General features: G+C 38.1%; 1 protein-coding gene across 1 annotated transcript in view; it reads left to right on the top strand.

The window, feature by feature from the left end:
- Positions 1-9,649, top strand: part of Ccdc15 (coiled-coil domain containing 15) — a 53,754-nt gene extending 44,105 nt beyond the window's left edge. Inside the window, exons 12-14 of the mRNA XM_051196906.1 lie at positions 7,315-7,491; positions 7,969-8,117; positions 9,392-9,649. Coding sequence (XP_051052863.1) covers positions 7,315-7,491; positions 7,969-8,117; positions 9,392-9,519 — 454 coding nt within the window. The 3' untranslated portion in view covers positions 9,520-9,649. The remainder of the gene's footprint in view (positions 1-7,314; positions 7,492-7,968; positions 8,118-9,391) is intronic.
- Positions 9,650-18,202: the final 8,553 nt, after the last annotated feature.

Here is an 18,202-nt window from a genome sequence, read left to right as displayed (position 1 = left end):
TGACTTGTTTTTAAATAAAGTTCTTCTAGGGGGCATGGGAAGGACAGAGGGAGGGAGAGGGACCTGGGATCCATATGTAAAATAAGAAAAAATAATATATATACACATATATGTGTGTATATATACATACATACATAGTGAAATTTGTATGCAAGCATCAGTATGGGCATATATTATGTTTTCTCTTGGCTAAATACCTGCAGAATAAGATAGGTGTGTATTGCAATCTTAAAGGAAGCTGTCAAATTGCATTTCAAAGTGATCATACCAATATTACTAGAAGCAAACAATAGCCACAAATAAGAAGTAGATCCAATCCAGAAGAGGTGTCATTAATTTTAAATTAGTCTTGCACAAAGTCTCAGGACATGAACAAAATAGAGACAAACTATTTGAAAGAATGTAATATGAATTGCCTCTAGTTCAGTTCCCTATAGAGTTAGTGTTTCCATCTGAGACATGAACACAGTTTTTACTATCCACACCTCTATTAGCATTCCGAGCAAAGAGAATCAAACGACACATTAAGAGGGCAACATAATATTACCAAGTGGGTTTTACCAGGGACAAAGCTGATTTAACATTCAAAAGAAGGAATGGAGTTAGAGAGGGAGTAAGGCTACATGACCACAATGCAAAATCCAACACTCACTTAAAGTTCTTTAAAAAATGTTTTCGCCAGTTTGGAAAGAGAAGGGAATTTCTTTACTTTGATAAAGAACATCTGTTAAAAAAAAAAACCTTACCACTAATGTACTTCATATGAAAGACTAAATGTTTTCTTTCCAAGTCAGAGGCTGCCCTTCTTGTCATATTTAATCAGGTCATACTGAAAGTTCTAGTTGGTGCAGTCTGGTAAGAGAAAGAAATAAAACAGTTTTTAAAAAGAAGTAAGCTGCCTTTATTTGAAAATAACGTGATCACTTTGTAACATTCCATTGGAATTTGAAAGTGAATTTAGTAATGTGTGAATTCCTGTATGCTGTCAACAACCATAAATGGAAATTTCAATACAGTATCAAAATGGACCAAATATAGACAGAATAGGGATTGGGGATTTAGTTGAGTAGTGGAGTGCCCGCTGGTAAGCACAAGGCTCTGGGTTCAGAACTCCGCTCCAGAAAAGAAAATAAACAAAAACAACATTATATGTGTGTGAGAAGAGACATTAACTTGCACTTTTTTTTTTTTTTTTTTTTTTTTTTTTTGTGAGTTTTATTGGTTTTGGCTTAAGGGTAATGCTAGTGTTAGAGAATAGTTGGGAAGCAGTTTTTCTTCTTCAGTCTTGTTGGATGAGTGACAGCTGGCTTTATTTCTTCCTTGAGCTTTTGATAGAATTTGCTTGTAAACCCATGTAGTTCTGTACTTCTCATTGAGAAAAAGCTACAGTTTCATTGTTACTAATATAGGACTATAAGTAATATGTATCTTTCCATTTTAACTTCATCTAAGTTGTCAACTTTATTGGCATAAATTGGCCTGAGCCTTCTATATTACAGAAGAATCTGTAATGATAGCATTTTACTTTTATATTAATAATCTGTATCTTTTCCCTCAGACTGACTCAACAATTATCAGAGAGCTAACTTTTCATCCCAGTATTTTTTCTGTTATTTTTGTTTTTGCCAATTTGTTTCTGACCTATTATTTCCTTTTTTTTTTTTTTTTTTTTTTTTTTTTGTACTTATTTTGAGCTTGATTTTTCTTTTTTTTTGAATTCCTTAGAGACTAACGTTTTTGATCTGAGGCCCTTTTTATTTTATTTTTCTAATATAGGCATTTAGTGCTAGAAATTCCCTATTACATACTCTCTTTTTTTTAAAATTTATTTTATGTGTATGGATATTTTATTGAATGTATGTGTATGTGCCATGTGTGTTCTTGCTGTCTGCATGGAGTTGCAGACAGTTGTGAGCTGCCATGTGGTGCTAGAAATGCAAATGGGTCCTCTGGAAGAGCAACCAGTGCTCTTATCCCCTGAGCCGTCTCTCCAGCCTTACTAAATACTCTTTAGCTGTATCTAGTAAATCATTTCACTCAGTTACACGTTTCTTCTAATTTCCACTTTTTTTTTAATCATGTTATTTAGAAGTACATCCTACAGTTCCAAAATATATCTGATTTTCTAAGAATTTGTTATTAATTTCTAATTTATCTATATGGTCAGAGAAAATATGCTGTGCATTATTTCAATCTTTTTTAATTTATTGACATTGGTTTTATAGCCTAGGGCAGTGGCCCTCAACCTTCCTAATGCTACGACCTTTTAATACTGTTCCTCATGTGGTGGTGACTCCAACCATAAAATTATTTTCATTGCTTCTTCATAACTGTAATTTCGTTCCTGCTATGAATCGTTATGTAAATATCTATGTTTTCCAGTGGTCTTAGGTGACCACTACGAAAGGGTCATTAGATCTCCAAAGGGGTTGTGACCCACAAGTTGAGAACCACTGGTCTAGGGTATTGTCTGTCTTGGCAAAATTTTGAAGTTCAAGAGATTTGTGGTAGAAAAATATATGTTATTCTTTTGTTTTGTTTTGTTTTGTTTTTGTTTTTCGAGACAGGGTTTCTCTGTATTGCTTTGGAGCCTCTTGTGGAACTTGCTCTGTAGACCAGATTGGCTTTGAACTCACAGAGATCCATCTGCCTCTGCCTCCCAAGTGCTGGGATTAAAGGTTTTTCCCCTGGCTGGTCTCACCACCATGTCAGCCCCAAATAACACACTAAGCCCCTGTATTAGATATAATTCTGTTGGCCTGTTACTAGTTTCTTATTGGCTAGCTCTGTCTTAATTATTAGCCCATTTCTATTAATCTAAGTACTTCCACATGGTCTTATCTTACCAGAGAGAGTGGCTAGCATTCTACTCTCTCAGTACTCCGTTTTGATCGCCTCCCTACTACTTCCTTTTTCCTCCTTTTCTCCTAGTCCCACTTATCTTCTTTTCCTATTGGCCAACAGTGTTTTATTCATTAACCAATAAGAAAAACATATTTACAGAATGACATCTCCCATCAGCCCAGCATATGTGTTATTCTTAAAGTCTTATTCTTTAAATGTAATTAAGTTGGTTCTCATAATATATGTTATTCCTAAGTCTTATTCTGTAAATGTAATTAAGTTGGTTCACATAATATATGTGATTCTTAGTCTTATTCTTTAAATGTAATTAGATTAAGTTGGTTCATAGAGTCTACTGTATCATTTCCATTATTCTGCCTACTTACTGTGTCAGTGATTGAGGAAGGAACATTGAAATTTTTATGTGTATTTCAATATTTTAATATTTCCTTAGAGTTGTCAGTTACTACCTTATATATTTGTACATATCCATATGTATTTGTATATAAAAATATTTTTATATATGTATATGCACATGTATATATAAGTATATACAAATATATAATTTTAGAAATATTTTATATGTATAGTATTTTGCCTGCATTTTGGTGCCTGAGGGGCCAGAAGACTAGACCTGGAGTTAAAGATGTTTGTGAACCACGGTGTGAGTGCTGGAATTAAATTCAAGTTCCCTCGAGAGGAGAGAGTGCTCTTAACTGCTGAACCATCTCTCCAGACCCCAAATATACTTTTTGTGTATGGTGCTTTGGACTTACCCTAAGGTCTCATGCATGCCAAGCAAACCCTCTACCATTGAACTATAGCCTAAGTCCTACATACATTTCAGTGTCTACTTTGGGGTTTAAAAATGTTTGGCATGTAATATCAGTAGCTTTAATTCTAGCTCTTGGGAGGCAAAGGCAGGTGGAACATATAAATTCAAGGCCAATTTGGTTTATATTTTGAGTTCCAGGCCAGCCAGACCTTTATAATAAAACGCTGTCTCAAATATAAAAAAAGAAAGAAAAAAAAAAGTGGTTCTGGCTCTCTCTTTTCCTTGCTCTGAAGTATACACTGGCTGATATAATATACACATGTATAAGATCTATACCTGATATATAGATATATACACACATATATTCATGCATACACATCCTTTTAACCAATAAAAATAATTTTTATTTATTCATTTAATGCATATGGATGTTTTGTCTGCATGTATGTATGTACACCATATGCATACTATGCCCAAGGAGGCCAGAAGAGAATGTCAGATTCTCCAGAACTGGATTAACAAATGGTTGTTAGCCACCATGTGGATGCTAGGAACAGATCATGGGTCGTCTGGAAGAAAAGCAAGTGTTTTTATACCTGAGGCATCTTTCCAACCCTTGTTTTTACTTTTTCAAAAGACTTCAGATTGTTTTCCATAGTGGCATGCCATTTTGAATTCCATTAACAATCACACAAGGATTTTAATTTCTCATGTTCTTTTATTTTCTTATTCTTTGTTTTCAGACAAAGTTTTTCTATTTTTTCAAGTTGGGCTTGAACTTGTGATTGTGTGTGATCCTCATTTCTTGGCTTCTCAAGTAGCTGGGATTTTAGATATGCATTTTCTTCTTTCTTTTTCTTCTTTTTTTTTTTTTTTTTTTTTTTTTTTTTTTTTTTTTTGAGCTAATCTTCGTGTAGCTTGAGCTAGTTTTGAACTCCTGAAACCTTCACTTCACTTCTGTCCCCTAGATGTTAGGATCACTGGGCTGTACCACATCCAGCTGTATGTGATACTTGGGTAGAACCAGCTTCCTGCATGTTAAGCAGACATTCTCTCTACCAACTGAGGTACAAACTCAGCTCTTTTTTTTTTTTTTTTTTTTTTTTTTTTTTTAATGTAGCAATCCTGATGGATATTAGATGATTTTTTTTTTTTCCTGTTTGTTTTGAGACAGGGTCTCTTAGCCCTGGCTGTCTTGGAACTCACAATGTAGATCAGGCTGCCCTCGAACTTACAGAGATCCACTTGCTTGTGCCTGCCAAGTTTGAGGATTAAATGTATGTGTCACCATGCCTGGCTAGATGATTTTTTTTATTGTGATTTTGGCTTGTGTCACCATGCCTGGCTAGATGATTTTTTTATTGTGATTTTGGCTTGAGAGTGAGTGAAGTTATTGTTTCACATATATCTTGGCCCATTTGTATATCATCTTTGGAGAAACGGTTACTGAATTTCTTTACCTGATTCTTTAATCTGTGGTGTGCTCTTTTCTTTGCATCCCCTTTGCTGTGATTCATCTTGGACTTTCTATCTTTATGGTTACAGATGCATATCTATGGCAGAATCATAGTTAGCATATTTTTGTCTCAGAATTGCAGCTTTCAACCCTGGAAGTTTTATTTCGGTCTTTTTTCATGTTACTTCTTGTTGTTCAACACGGGTCTCACTATGTAGTGTAGGCTGACCTGGAACTCACACTGGGAATGATCTTCCTGTTTCAGCCTCTTGAATGCTGAGGTGTATATGTGCCACCTTGCCCAGCAGATCTTTATTTTTGTACATACAGGATATGGCTGTAATTACTATGTGACTGCCCTTTTTTGTAATTCTAACACAACAGTCCAGTTGTAGTTGATCTTGATTAATTACTCTGTTCATTATGAGTAGCTTCCCTGCTTCTTCACATACTTGGTGTCTTAGTCATTGTTCTGTTGCTATGCAGAGACACCATGACCATGTGTGTCTTATAAAAGAAGGTGTGTCACTGGGGCTTTTACAGTTCCAGGGTTTTAGTTCATTATCATCATGGGGAACATGGCAGCATGAAGGCGGGCACTGGAGCAGTAGCTGAGAGTTCTACATCCTGGCCTGTAGGCTCTGTGTGTGAGTTGGGGGAGGGTGGGTACTGACTAACTGCCTCTGTCTGGCCTTGGCATGGGCTTGAAAGCACATTCATTTTGTCTTTTTTTTAAAGACAGGGCTTCTGCTTCCCATGTACTAGGATTGAAAGTGTGCACCACCATGCCAGATTTGGGGTTTTTGAAAACTCAGAACCCACCTTCAGTGACATACTTTGTCCAACAGGACCACACCTCCTAAATCTTTTGAAATAGTGCAACTCCCTAGTGACCAAGCATTCAAATCTATGACCCCATGAGGGCCATTGCATATCTGTAATGGTTAGGTTTTGTTTTGGTTTGGTTTGTCTGTTTGTTTGTTTGGTGTAACACAGACCTAGACATATCTCTGGAAAGGGTATCTTAATTAAGAAAATGCCTCTGTAATATTGGCCTGTAGGCAAGTCTTTGACATATTTTCTTGATTAATGATGGAATCGGGAGGGCACAGCTCACTGAGGATGGTACCAACTTTGGACAGGTGGGCCTGAATTATATAAGAAGGCAGTATGAGCAAGCCAGGAGATGAAAGCCAATAAGTAGCCATCCTCCATGGCTTCTGCTTCTACTCCTACCTCTAGGCTCCTGCCTTGAGTTACTGCTCATACTTCCCTCATTGGTGGACTGTGATTTTCTACCCCAAGTTGCTTTTGGTTATGGTGTTTTCCACAATAGAAACCCTAAGACAATAGTTAACATTGTGATTTATTTTTTTACCTTTTGGTTGATAAATGTATTGCTATTATGTGTTTTCCTCGAATCTACCAGGTTCCATTTGAATTTTCCTTTGTGCTATTATATAGGAACTTTGGAGGTTGCCAATAATAGGGATTGCTTTTTTGTTTGTCATCTTTTAGGGACTACTGTGTTTTGCTGGTTGATGTCAGTGTCTTGAAAGCTGTTATTTCTTATATTTTATCTTTTTTTTTTTAAGTTTCTTTGGTGTGAGAAAAAATCTGGTCCCTGTTAATACTGCTTACCAGTAGTTTTAACCTGAACCTGTTCTTATGCTAGGATTCTTACAGAAAATGTCTTACTAGCTATTTCTTATTTCCCTTTGAGAGGTGATTTATACAGATTTGAAGATAAATTCAGGGACTGGAGAGATGCCTCAGTGGCTAAGAGCACTGGATACTCTGGCCACTCCTCTAAACGACCCAGGTTCAATTCCCGGTACCCACATGGCAGTTCACAACTGTCTGTAACTCCAGTTCCAGGGGATGTGGCTTCCTCACTCAGACATATGTGAGGCAAAAACCCAATCCACATTTAAGAAAAAGAAGATAAACTTAGTTCAGCTAGCACAAACACTTTTTAAAATGCTCTTGGTTTTGGAGGCTGGCTGCTGGCCACACTTTTAATCCCCTCACTAGGGAGGCAGAGGCAGGTAGATCTCTTTGAGTTCCAGGACAGCCAGAGCTACACAAAGAAACTCTGTCTTGAAAAACAAACAAACAAAAAAAGCCCTTGGATTACTAAACTGATTTTGTGATTCCTTTTTTGAGGGAATTTCTTGAGTTCTTTGGATCAGGATGCTAATTTTACAAAATTCTGAAGTATGTTTTGTTTCATTTTCAGAATTAAGAAAAGAACAGAAGAGCAGCGCTATGCTGAAGAGCAAAGGCTCCTAAGGATGCAATGTCATGAAGAACCTTATTCAGAAGAGAAGATAAATGATGTTTTAGCCCAGCTACAGCTTGAAGAAATAAAAGGATCCAGAGAAAAACAGCACCAGAGAGAAAAAGAATATGTAAGGTGATTGATTTTAAATATTCTGCATGAAGTTCTGACTCTAGAAGAGATAGAAAGTAGGCTTACTCATATTCCTTAGGAGACTTGGTTTAGCTGGGCAGTGGTGGCACACACCTTTAATCCCAGCACTCGGGAGGCAGAGGCAGGAGATCTCTGATTTGAGGCCAGCCTGGTCTACAAAGTGAGTTCTAAGACAGCCAGGGCTACATAGAGAAACCCTGTCTCAAAAAACCAAAGAGAAAATGAGGCGGGGTGGGGGGTGGGGGGGTAGGGATGGGGGAGGCTTGGTTTGTCTTCTCATACTTTTCCTCATTTAGGGTACATACTCCCCACTCTTGGATTAGTACTGCATTTTCCTACTGCTATTTCCCACTCCATAGGAAGACTCAAGGTACAGAGCAATGAAAGCTGGGTATAAAATCAGGATTCATGCTTATTCTCCTAGTAGTTGATTTACCTGACTGCACTGTATTTTTATAGATATGTAGAAGCTTTACGAGCCCAGGTCCAGGAGAAAATGAAGCTTTATAATATCACTTTACCTCCATTATGCTGTTGTGGTCCTGATTTTTGGGATGCTCATCCTGATACCTGTGCCAACAATTGTATTTTCTATAAAAACTACAGAGGTAAGTTTCTTAAGGAATAGTGGAATCCTAATAGCAGTTTAAAAAACTGTGTGTGTGTGTGTGTGCATGTGCGTGTGTGTGTGTTGATTGTGGTTATTTAGAATTTGAGAACTTACTGTATGTATGTAAGAATTATATATATATCTTTATACAACAGCTGTGTGAGGCAATGGGAATTGTTATAGTTTCATTTCTAATTAGTCCTGTTTATGGTGGAGAAGCGTTTCCAGCTCATTACATTGTATATAAGAGGACTTGAGTTCCAGAACACTATTAAGAGTTTGTCCTTTATGGCTAAATTAGGAGTCTGTTATCCTCATACTTTAACAGTGCCTAATACAGACCTACAAGCATAAATCCATATTAGACTGTCCATTCTGCTGTTGACTCGAAAAAAGATGAGGAGCTCTACCAAGAGTCTCAAGTAGCCAGGCAGTGGTGGCACTCGCCTTTAACCCCAGCACTTGGGAGGCAGAGGCAGGCAGATCTCTGTAAGTTTGAAGCTAGCCTGGTCTATAAAGCTAGTTCCAGGACTGTTACACAGACAAACCCTGTCAATAAAAAAAAACAAAAGAGTCCCAAGCAGAAAGAATATAATCCTTCCTGTGGTTGCTAATGTGTGGTATCCATCACTAAATATTGACTTAGAGAACATAGGAACTGTTTATGTCAGCCTCATATAAACACTAAAAATGTTGCCAGTATTTACATTTTGATGTGTTTCATCTCTGTGGTATGAATTTGTTGGTCCTATGAAGTACAAATCTTACCATTCCCTTACTTTAAAAGTTTTCCTCATAACAGGATGAAATGCATGATGTTTTATATACTTCTCACTGGTCTCAGGCCACACTACTGCCTCACCAAACTTGCTCTTACAGTTTTGGGTCTCATTCACTTGGTTCTCTACCTATAACACCTTCCCCCCCCCCACCTCCTGTCAATGCCCAAAGCCCACTTTAAATGGTACAGCGACTCCAATCCTTCCAGTTCCCTAGGTGTCCCTTCATGTCCATCCTCCTGTTATGATGACATTTTGTATGTGCCTGTGGTGTGGAAGTACTTCACTGCAACTTTAGTTTTGCTACCACTCTCTGTGTTCTCTTTTCTTTCCTTGCACAGTGCTTGCTCTATTATAAGGACCTGATAAATGTTTATTCAGTGGCTAGACTTAATCCCTGTGGCATTTTGGGTAAAGACTGATAGGGGGAAAGAAGTGGGAGAGTTGTATAGAACCTGACTTTATTCATTGTTGTGCAAACCTTCATTTGCAGCATATAATCGTGCATTACATTCAGTCATCAATTCTTCTGATATCTCCGAGGGGACCGCCACTCTTCGAAATGCCATTCGTAACTTTGCTTCTGTACATAGACGGACTTCAAAAAAGAGTCTCCAATAAGAGTCTGAAAGCAGTGCCAATGACTGGTAATATTTCCACCTTCCTTCAAAATCAACCAAACAAAGAAATTATGTAGAATAGCTCTTAAAGTGTATAAGGTGTATTATCTGGAAGGAAAACAGTCCCACATAATAACTATCTAATAGGATATCTAACCTTGGCCCAACAGGGAAAGTTGAATGCCAAACTTGTCTTTTGCTTAGTTTGAACCATGTGGGAGCTGTTATTTTAAAAGTGATTAGAAAAATAAGGTTTCTCCGATTTTTGCTGGCTTTTAAACAATGTCCTCTTAGCTTTCTCTTTCTTCATCTAGTTGGAGCGACTCATGAGAAATCTTTGAGGTTATCTTACTGTCCTCCTTCTGAAATTCTGCTTTGAATCCTGACAGTATTGGAGGTGTCTGAGTGTGGCAGCAAAGGAATGGGCTTCTGAGCGCTGACAGCCATCTCTGTTGCCATTGGCTTTTCTCGTTTTGTATAACAATGAGAGATGAGAAGAATTTGAATTTGATGCACTTTAAAAATTTTATTTCCCTCTGTTTCTTTTACTTTTTAAATTATTGCCTCTTTTTTCCACCAGTGACATTGGAGATAGAATTTTTTAATTTTGTTTTTGCACACTGTTTGTAGCAACGGTACTCAGAACAGCCCGTGTCCGTGGATGAATGTAGAAGGGTTTGTAGGCTTCCTCTTCTCACATGTTGCAGCAGCATGCTTATGAAATGAGCAGTCACCAAAAGACAGGTATTACAATGCTACTCTTGTGCGCTCCACAAAGTAGTCAGATTCCCAGAAATAGTAAAATAGTACCTTCTGGGAGCTGGTTAAGAGGACATGAGGCATTGTCATTTAATGGTACAGAGTTTTAGTTTTGCTGGATGAAAATGTCCTAGAAGTCTGTGTAACAAAGTGTGAATATTCTTAACTGTTGAACTGTGCACTTAAAGTGTTTATGATTTTTTAAAAAACATTTTAAACCATTTTAATTTTTTTAAATTTTAATTATTATTTGTCAGGGGGTAGATTAGAGGGTATCAGATCACCACAGGACTGGAGTTATAGGAAGTTGTAAGCTTTCTGATGTGGGTTCTGGGAATTGAACTCAGGTCCTCTGTAAGAACAATATATTCTCTTAACCACTGAACCATCTCTCCAGCCTCTAGTTGATATGATTTTTTAAATATGTAATTGGTTTAGCTTCAAAAACATTGTGCTTAGGTGCAGAGGGCTCTTGAAGTTTCTGTGCTGACAATGAAGAATTCTGCAGTTTGTCTAAAAACTAATGTGTATCTACTGCACATAACTTAAAACCCAACTACTTCTCATGTTAGCTTCTCTGTTTCACAGCCAAAGAATGTCAGCAGAATGCTGTGTCATAGAAAACCACAAGACAACCTCAACCTATTAGAAGTCATCAGTGTCCACAGATCTAGCCTCACAGTGTACACCCTTAATTAACTACAGCTCTTCCAAAAGGCGTCTTCCCCATGCCGCACAAGGAGCATCAAGTTTGTCTACTTTACAAACTACAAATATGTACAGTTTTCAACTCAGTTTTCAGCCAATAACCATGCTAATATCACCTCACTAAATGAAAACAAAATGCCAGAAATATCTTTAAATGCCCTGTCATACCAAAAGCAAATTTCAGAGTAACAAGAGCACAAGAGTACCTTTCCTTTCTAGAGTGTTTGGAAACATGGACAACTTTGATACGATTTCAGGAGATCCACACATGTGTCCACTTTAAGTAAACCAGAGGCTTTGAGGAGCTGCAGGGTGACCGTGGTCAGAGTCTAAATAAAACACAACTAGGAGAGTGGACAGCTCAATAAGATGTGTGGATCATGATTCTCCCCCCCCCCCCCCGTGGTATTTGCAGAGAGACAGATAAACAAATTTTTAGCTGAGCATGATAGTATCTGCCTATAATCCCAGTACTATGGAGAGGCTGATGCAGGGGGATCAGGAGTTTGAGGCCAGCTGGGTTACATGAAACTGTCTCAAAAAAATAAAATAAAATAAAATAAAAATAAAAAATTAAACCAAATAAAATAGTTGTTTTCCTCCTGCTGCTCCTCATCTTCCATCTTTTTGTGGACAAAGTCCATAAGATGTTTTTACCCTGGGACCCTCCCTTTGGCTTGTACTTAGGACATCCTTCTCATATTTCTCCCTCTGCTTCTCCACCTGACTGATGCATGGCTGCTTTTCTCTGCTACTCAAGCTGTTCAGCATCTCACTCAACTGTTGTTTTTTAACCACTTCTACAATAGAGATTCCAGGATTTGTAGCTTTGATCTTGGGTCAGAATTCTGAACAAAACAAGTGCAGAAAGTTTCCCATGAACCAGCAGTAATGCCTTTTTCCTTCAGGTCACCTGTGAGCTGGTCCACAGTCCTTCGTTCCCCAAATGTAGCATGTTTTGTCCAACTTTGCCATTTCATCAGTTTTAAGTTTCCCTGCCCGGGCATTGTCTCCATTTCTCAGAGCACTTAGGAAATCCTGCAATATTGAGAGCATCTGGCTTTTCTTCTTGTGGTCTTCTCACACAAAGAGAGCATAAGGACATAAGCATTGGGGTCACCTTTAGCCATCCTGATGCATTGCCTTCTAGGAAACACAGACCACAATGTAAGGCTTCCTGGCCTCACACTAGCCACATCTATGACAGCCAACTCTTACATGATTGTTTCTGATTAAAATGTTAACAATAAAAACACAAGGGATCCATAATGACAGTCATTCTTGAGTCTTCCCACTCCAAAAATCTCTTTTCAACCCTAGGTAACCATTAATTTATTTAATGTGTAAATTAGCTTATTTGTCATTTCTCTTATAAATAGAATATACAATATGAGCTTTTTCATGACTGAACTTTTTCAGCTAACCTGATGTCAAGACGCATCTGTGTTGTTAGATTCACTAATGCTTTACTATTTTTTGAATTATTATTCAACAATGATAGTAATAATAAAACCATATTATTTTTTCAGCAACTGGTAAACATTTTGGTTTTTTTCTGTTGCAAGCAATTGCTCAGGATTCTGTAGGTACATGTTTTTGTTTCTTTTGGCATATATCTAGAAGTAAAATTCCTGAGTCATATGGTAGCTTTGTGCTTAACCTTTTGAGAAACTACAAACTGTTTTCCAAAGAAGCTCTATTATTTTTCACCCCCAAGACTTGTCTCTTCGACAGGTGGCTATGATATGCTATTTCATTGTGGTTTTAATTTCCTCATAGCAGTTGATAGTGATCTTTTTTTTTTTTTCATGTGCCTGTTGGCCATTTAGGTCTGTCTTATGAAGATATTTGTCAGATACTTTGCCAGCTTCATAACTGAGTTGTTTTTTTTTTTTTATTACAAAATTAGAAGAGTTCCTAATGTATCCCACATGTGGGTCCTTTATCACTCTGAGGATTATCTTTTCATTCTGTGTATGTGTGTGTGTTTGTATGATTTGAGACAGGATTTCACTGTAGCTCTGGCTGTCCTGAAACTTTTGTAGACCAGGCTGTCCTTGAACTCTCAGAGATCCTCCTGGAATTAAAGGTGTGCTCCATCATTCCCTGCTTTTTTTCCCTTTCTTAATGGTTTCTGGAACTTGTAGCACAAGACTTAAATTTGAAGAAATATAATGTTAATATACTTTTGTGATGTGTGCTGAAAAGCCATTACTTAATCCAAGGCCACAAGTGTTTATCTTATATGTTGTGAGTCTTAAAGGTGTTGGTTTTATATTTAGAGTGACTATTCAGTTTGAGATAATGTGTGTCCAACTTCATCCTTTTACATGTGGATAACTAGTATCCCACTACCACCTGTTAAAGACTACCATTTGACACATAGAATTGAATGGAAATGTCAGAGTTTACTTGTGAAGTTTCAGCTCTGATCCGTTCATCTATGTGTCTGTCCTTACCTACAATATTTCTGGAATACTGTAACTTTGTGATAAGTTTTGAAGTTGGCAAGTATGAGTCTTTCATCTTTGTTCTTTTTAAAGATAATTTACTCTTCTGAGTCCATGCATTTTCATATGAGTTTTAAGGTCACTTTCCTACCAAAAACAAAACAAAAAACACAAAAGAGCAGCTGAATTCTGATAGGGAATATACTAAATTGTTGATTAATTTGGGAACTATTGCCATCTGACCCATGTAGAATTAGACTTCATATGCGTATGTCTTTAATTTTCCTCACCTATGTTTTACATGTACAGAGGACAAAACCTGTATATAGGTTAAATTTGTTCCTAAGTGCTTATTATTTTTGATGTTATTGAAAATGAAATTGCCCTGTCTTTATTTCCCCACTTTGAGATGGGGTCTTATGGAACTCAGGCTGGCATCAAACCTGGTATGTAATCAGGAATGACCTTGAGCTCCTGAAGTTCTCTCCTGTCTCTATCTCCAGTGCTGAGAGTGTAGGCATGCACTGCCACACCTGGGCTGTGAAGTGCTAGGGATCAAACCCAGGGCTATGCGAATGCTGAGCAAGCACTAGCAACTGAGCTACATCCTCAGCCCAGAATGTTACTTTTTATTTTTTAATTAATTATTAGTTTGTGGTTGGGGGGAGGAACTGGCTGGCTGGCTGGCTGGCTGGCTGAATGTGGTTAGGGTATAAGGTTAGGGGTTAGAGTTAATAGAATGATGATAACATTGGGCCATTGAGTATCATTAGAATACTTTAAAGTCTTTTAGTTTCAGTCTATAAATAAAAGTTTCAAGATTGATGTCTTAGACAGTGTTCTATTACTGTGAAGAGACACCATGACCACAGCAACTCTTATAAAGGATAACATTTAATTAGGGCTGACTTACATGTTCAGAGGCTTAGTCTATTGTCACGGTGGGGAACAAGGTGGCACAACAGGCAGACATGATGTTGGAGTGGCAGCTGCAAGTTCTACATCCAGATCCTCAGACAGCAGGAAGATAGGGCCACTGGGCCTGGCTTTACCATTTGAAACCCCAAAGCCTAATCCCAGTGACACACTTCCTCCAACAAGGCCATACTTCCTAACGTGCTGGTGACCAAGCATTCAAATCTGTGAGCTTATGGGGGTGTTCTCATTCAAACCACCATAAATGTGAATGTTCTTGCATTGCAGTTTGGTCATATGTTAACAGTGGCCTATGGTTTTATATTTGTGGAGTTACAGAACTCAGAGAACTAGCATGCATCAAAGGAGAAGCCTAAATCTCTAACCAGTCACACATGGTGGCAGTGTGGTGAATTCCATTTAAAGTGATAAATGTGTTTTGGTGGGGGAGGGGGTATTTGGAATCCTGTTCGTTTTCTATCAACTTGATACAAGCTGGAGTCAACAGAGAGGAGGAAACCTCAATTGAGAAAATCCATAAGATCTGGCTGTAGGCAAGCCTATGGGGCATTTTCTTAATTAGTGATTGATGAGGGAGGACCTAACCCATTGCGAATGGGGACACCCTTGGGCTGGTGGTCCTAGGTTCTATAAGAAAGCAGGCTGAGCAAGCCATGAGAGGCAGTCCAGTAAGTAGTACTCCTGACTCCAGATTCCTTCACTACTTGTGTTCCTGTCCTGACTTCCTTTGATGTTGGGGAGGCATTAGCCAAATAAACCCTTTCCTCCCCAACTTGCTTTTGGTCATGGTGTTTCATCACAGCAATAGAAACTAGCTTAGACAATTGTTAAATCGGAATTTACAAGGTAAATTTTAATCCCCTTTCTAGATTAGCAGAGATCTTTTAAGGAGGAAAAGGCTGAGAGATTAAAAACTGATCATAAAGAGATCGATTTTGGTTTGTGAAGCAGGAATAGTGTTTGGAAAACAGGACTAAATTTGAACCCAGAATTTCAAGTAGGGTGTGGCTGGGTAATGTACCTTAGAGTGTTTACTTACTGTATTTAAGGCTGGGAGTTTAATCACAGTACATATGAGCGAATAAGTGAATGGATAAATATGTAGGGATGATGGTAGAAAAAAAAGACTAAGAATAAATAGGGACTGAAGAGATGGCTCGTTGATTAAGAGCATTGGCTGCTTTTCCATAGGGGCTGAGTTAAATTCCTAGCACCCATATGGTAGCTCATAATCATCTGTAACTCCAGAACCAGTGATTTGATGCCCTCTTCAGACCCAGCACTGCATGTGCATGTGCACAGACATACATGCAGATGAAACACCCATGTACATAAAATAAAAACCTTTTTAAGAGGATGAGTACTGCTTGGATAACCATTTTTATATTTCTGTATGTATTTCCTCATCGCTATTATTTGATGACAAAACTTTCTGTATGCATTAAAAAAAAAAAAAAAACAGACCAAGCTCCCACCCTCATGTACATATTAATCCTGCTGCTGTAGAGGAACTGTCTGGTTCCCATCTTATCTTTTCCCATCCTGTAGCTAACGTGAGTTCCCTCCTGTCTCCTCAAAGATGTTGTGCCTTAGTACTTCTCTTTAGGTGGTGACCATCATTAATCCCAGTACTCAGGAGGCAGAGGCAGGGAGATCTCAAGTGTTTGAGGCCAGCCTGGTCTACAGAATGAGTTCCAGGACAGCCAGGGCTACACAGAGAAACCCTATTTTGGGGAGAAAAAAAAAAAAGCAAAGCAAAAGCCGGCCAACTAGAAAACACCTCAGCTTTCCTGACATACTCTTTCAGTTACTACTAAATTTGTTTGCTTCCATTTAAAACCAAATTCTGAGTTCCTTGTACTTACTGTTCCTTCTCATACTCTGTCTTGCTTACACGTTAACAATTTTTCTTTACCACTCTAATGAAAATATTCTTCAAATTGGGTGTGGTGGTGCATGCTTGCCATCCACGTACTAGGAAGATTGAGGCAGGGGGACTGTGTGGTCTAGGCCTGCCTGGACTACCCAGCAGGAGTGTCTCCAGAAAGAAATTCTTTTCAAAGTCCCCAGTGGCTTCCACATTGCTACACCCAGTGGTGATTTTCAGATATCACCCAAATTATCAACAGAATTTAATATGAGTAATCCATCATTTTTTAAAGTGCCTTTTCAACTAGCTGTTGCTTCTTAGTCTTTCATTTCACCTCCATCTCCTCCCGTGTTTACATTGGGGCATCCCAGCATTCAGTCCTTCCCTTCTTTCCGGTCTTTCCTTCCCCTTGCTTCACTACCAGTTAAGGATAGTTTCTACAAAATCTTGTAGAAATCATTGACTCTTCTCATTCTTTCTCTCATCCTTTATCACTCCCTTAGCAAATGATGCTATATGTAAACCTTTAGAGTCTATCTGTTGATCTCTTTATTTCCACTGCTTGATGTGTTCCAAATTATCTTTCTTGTGGGTTGATTGTTACTTTTCTAAGTGTGCACTTTGTTTTGTTTTGCTGGAGACAGGTATTCTGTAATTCACACTGGCCTTAAACCCCCTAGCTAAGAATGACCTTCAATTTCTGATCCTGTACTAGGATTACAGGTGTGTACTGCTATGATTAGCTCTAAATGTAGCACATGTAAGCCCAATCTTCCTTCCACATACTGAAAGACACATGCACACACACACTCCAGTCCATTTAAAGCAAATTAACAGTAAATGTTCATTACTATGTCCTTATCCATCTCAGTAAATGTCATCTCCATCTAGTTTATTTTCACTAAAATTTATGGTGTCACTCTCCACTCTTTCTTATGTAAGCTGTGTATGGTTTTTAGGTTTTACCCTTAAAATATACTCAGAATATAACTGTTTCACAGTGCTTGCCCCATTACCGTAGTATAAGTCCAAGTCATTGTATTTCGCCTGAGCCACTACAGTAGCCTCCTACTTGGTTTTCTTGTTTCTATATGTGTGCAGCTCATACATTGTTCTTAACACAGTACACAGAGCAGGTCATTCAAAATTAGAAAGGTTACTCAGGCCACTCCGTTTGTCTACTGATTTTACTCAGAAAGGCCTCAGAGTCCTTTCAGTATCATGTGAGGCCCTACAGAATGTGATCCCAGTTACATCTGAGACTTCTACCTCTTTCCTCTTTGCATACTCTGCTTAGCCACACTGAACTTGTTCTTCTGGGGCATTCCAAGGATACTTTTGCTTCAAGGCCTTTTTATCCACTGTCCTGTGCCTTCTTCCTTTGATAATATTTGGCTCTCTGCCTTTATCTTCATTCAAATGTAGTTTATCATGAGGCCTCCTTAATGAGCTATTTAAAGTGCCCCTTCCTACTTACCCCTTTACACAAGGGCTCTCCATATTCCTTTTGAAATGTTTCCTTTGGTACTTACTGCTGTATGACATACTATTTTTTTCTTTCCACTGGAACTTTTTGTTTGTTTGTTTTTGTTTTGGTGGGGGAGGTTATTTTGTTTTGTTTTTTGTTTGGTTGTTTGGTTTTTCTGAGACAGGGTTTCTTCATGTAATAGTCCTAACTGTCCTGGAATTTACTTTGTAGACCAGGCTGGCCTTGCACTCACAGAGATCCTCCTGTCTCTGCCTCCTGAGATCTAGGATTAAAGCATGTTTGTATTTGTTAAACTCTATTATATATCTCCAATGTTATAGCTGTGCCTGATATTTAATGAGCTTTCTGTCAATATTTATTAAATAACTTAACAACTTGTGGCTTTTGTTTCCGTGTTCTGTTTCATGGTTTCTAGTAGAATGGTCAACACAAAATAATTGCAAACATTCAGCTATGCATAAATGGAGCTAGT

The sequence above is a fragment of the Phodopus roborovskii genome, unplaced genomic scaffold, assembly GCF_943737965.1.
Source record: "Phodopus roborovskii unplaced genomic scaffold, PHOROB, whole genome shotgun sequence".
Taxonomy (NCBI): domain Eukaryota; kingdom Metazoa; phylum Chordata; class Mammalia; order Rodentia; family Cricetidae; genus Phodopus; species Phodopus roborovskii.
The sequence above is the reverse complement of the archived record's forward strand: the minus strand, read 5'-3'. Positions and strand labels throughout refer to the sequence as shown.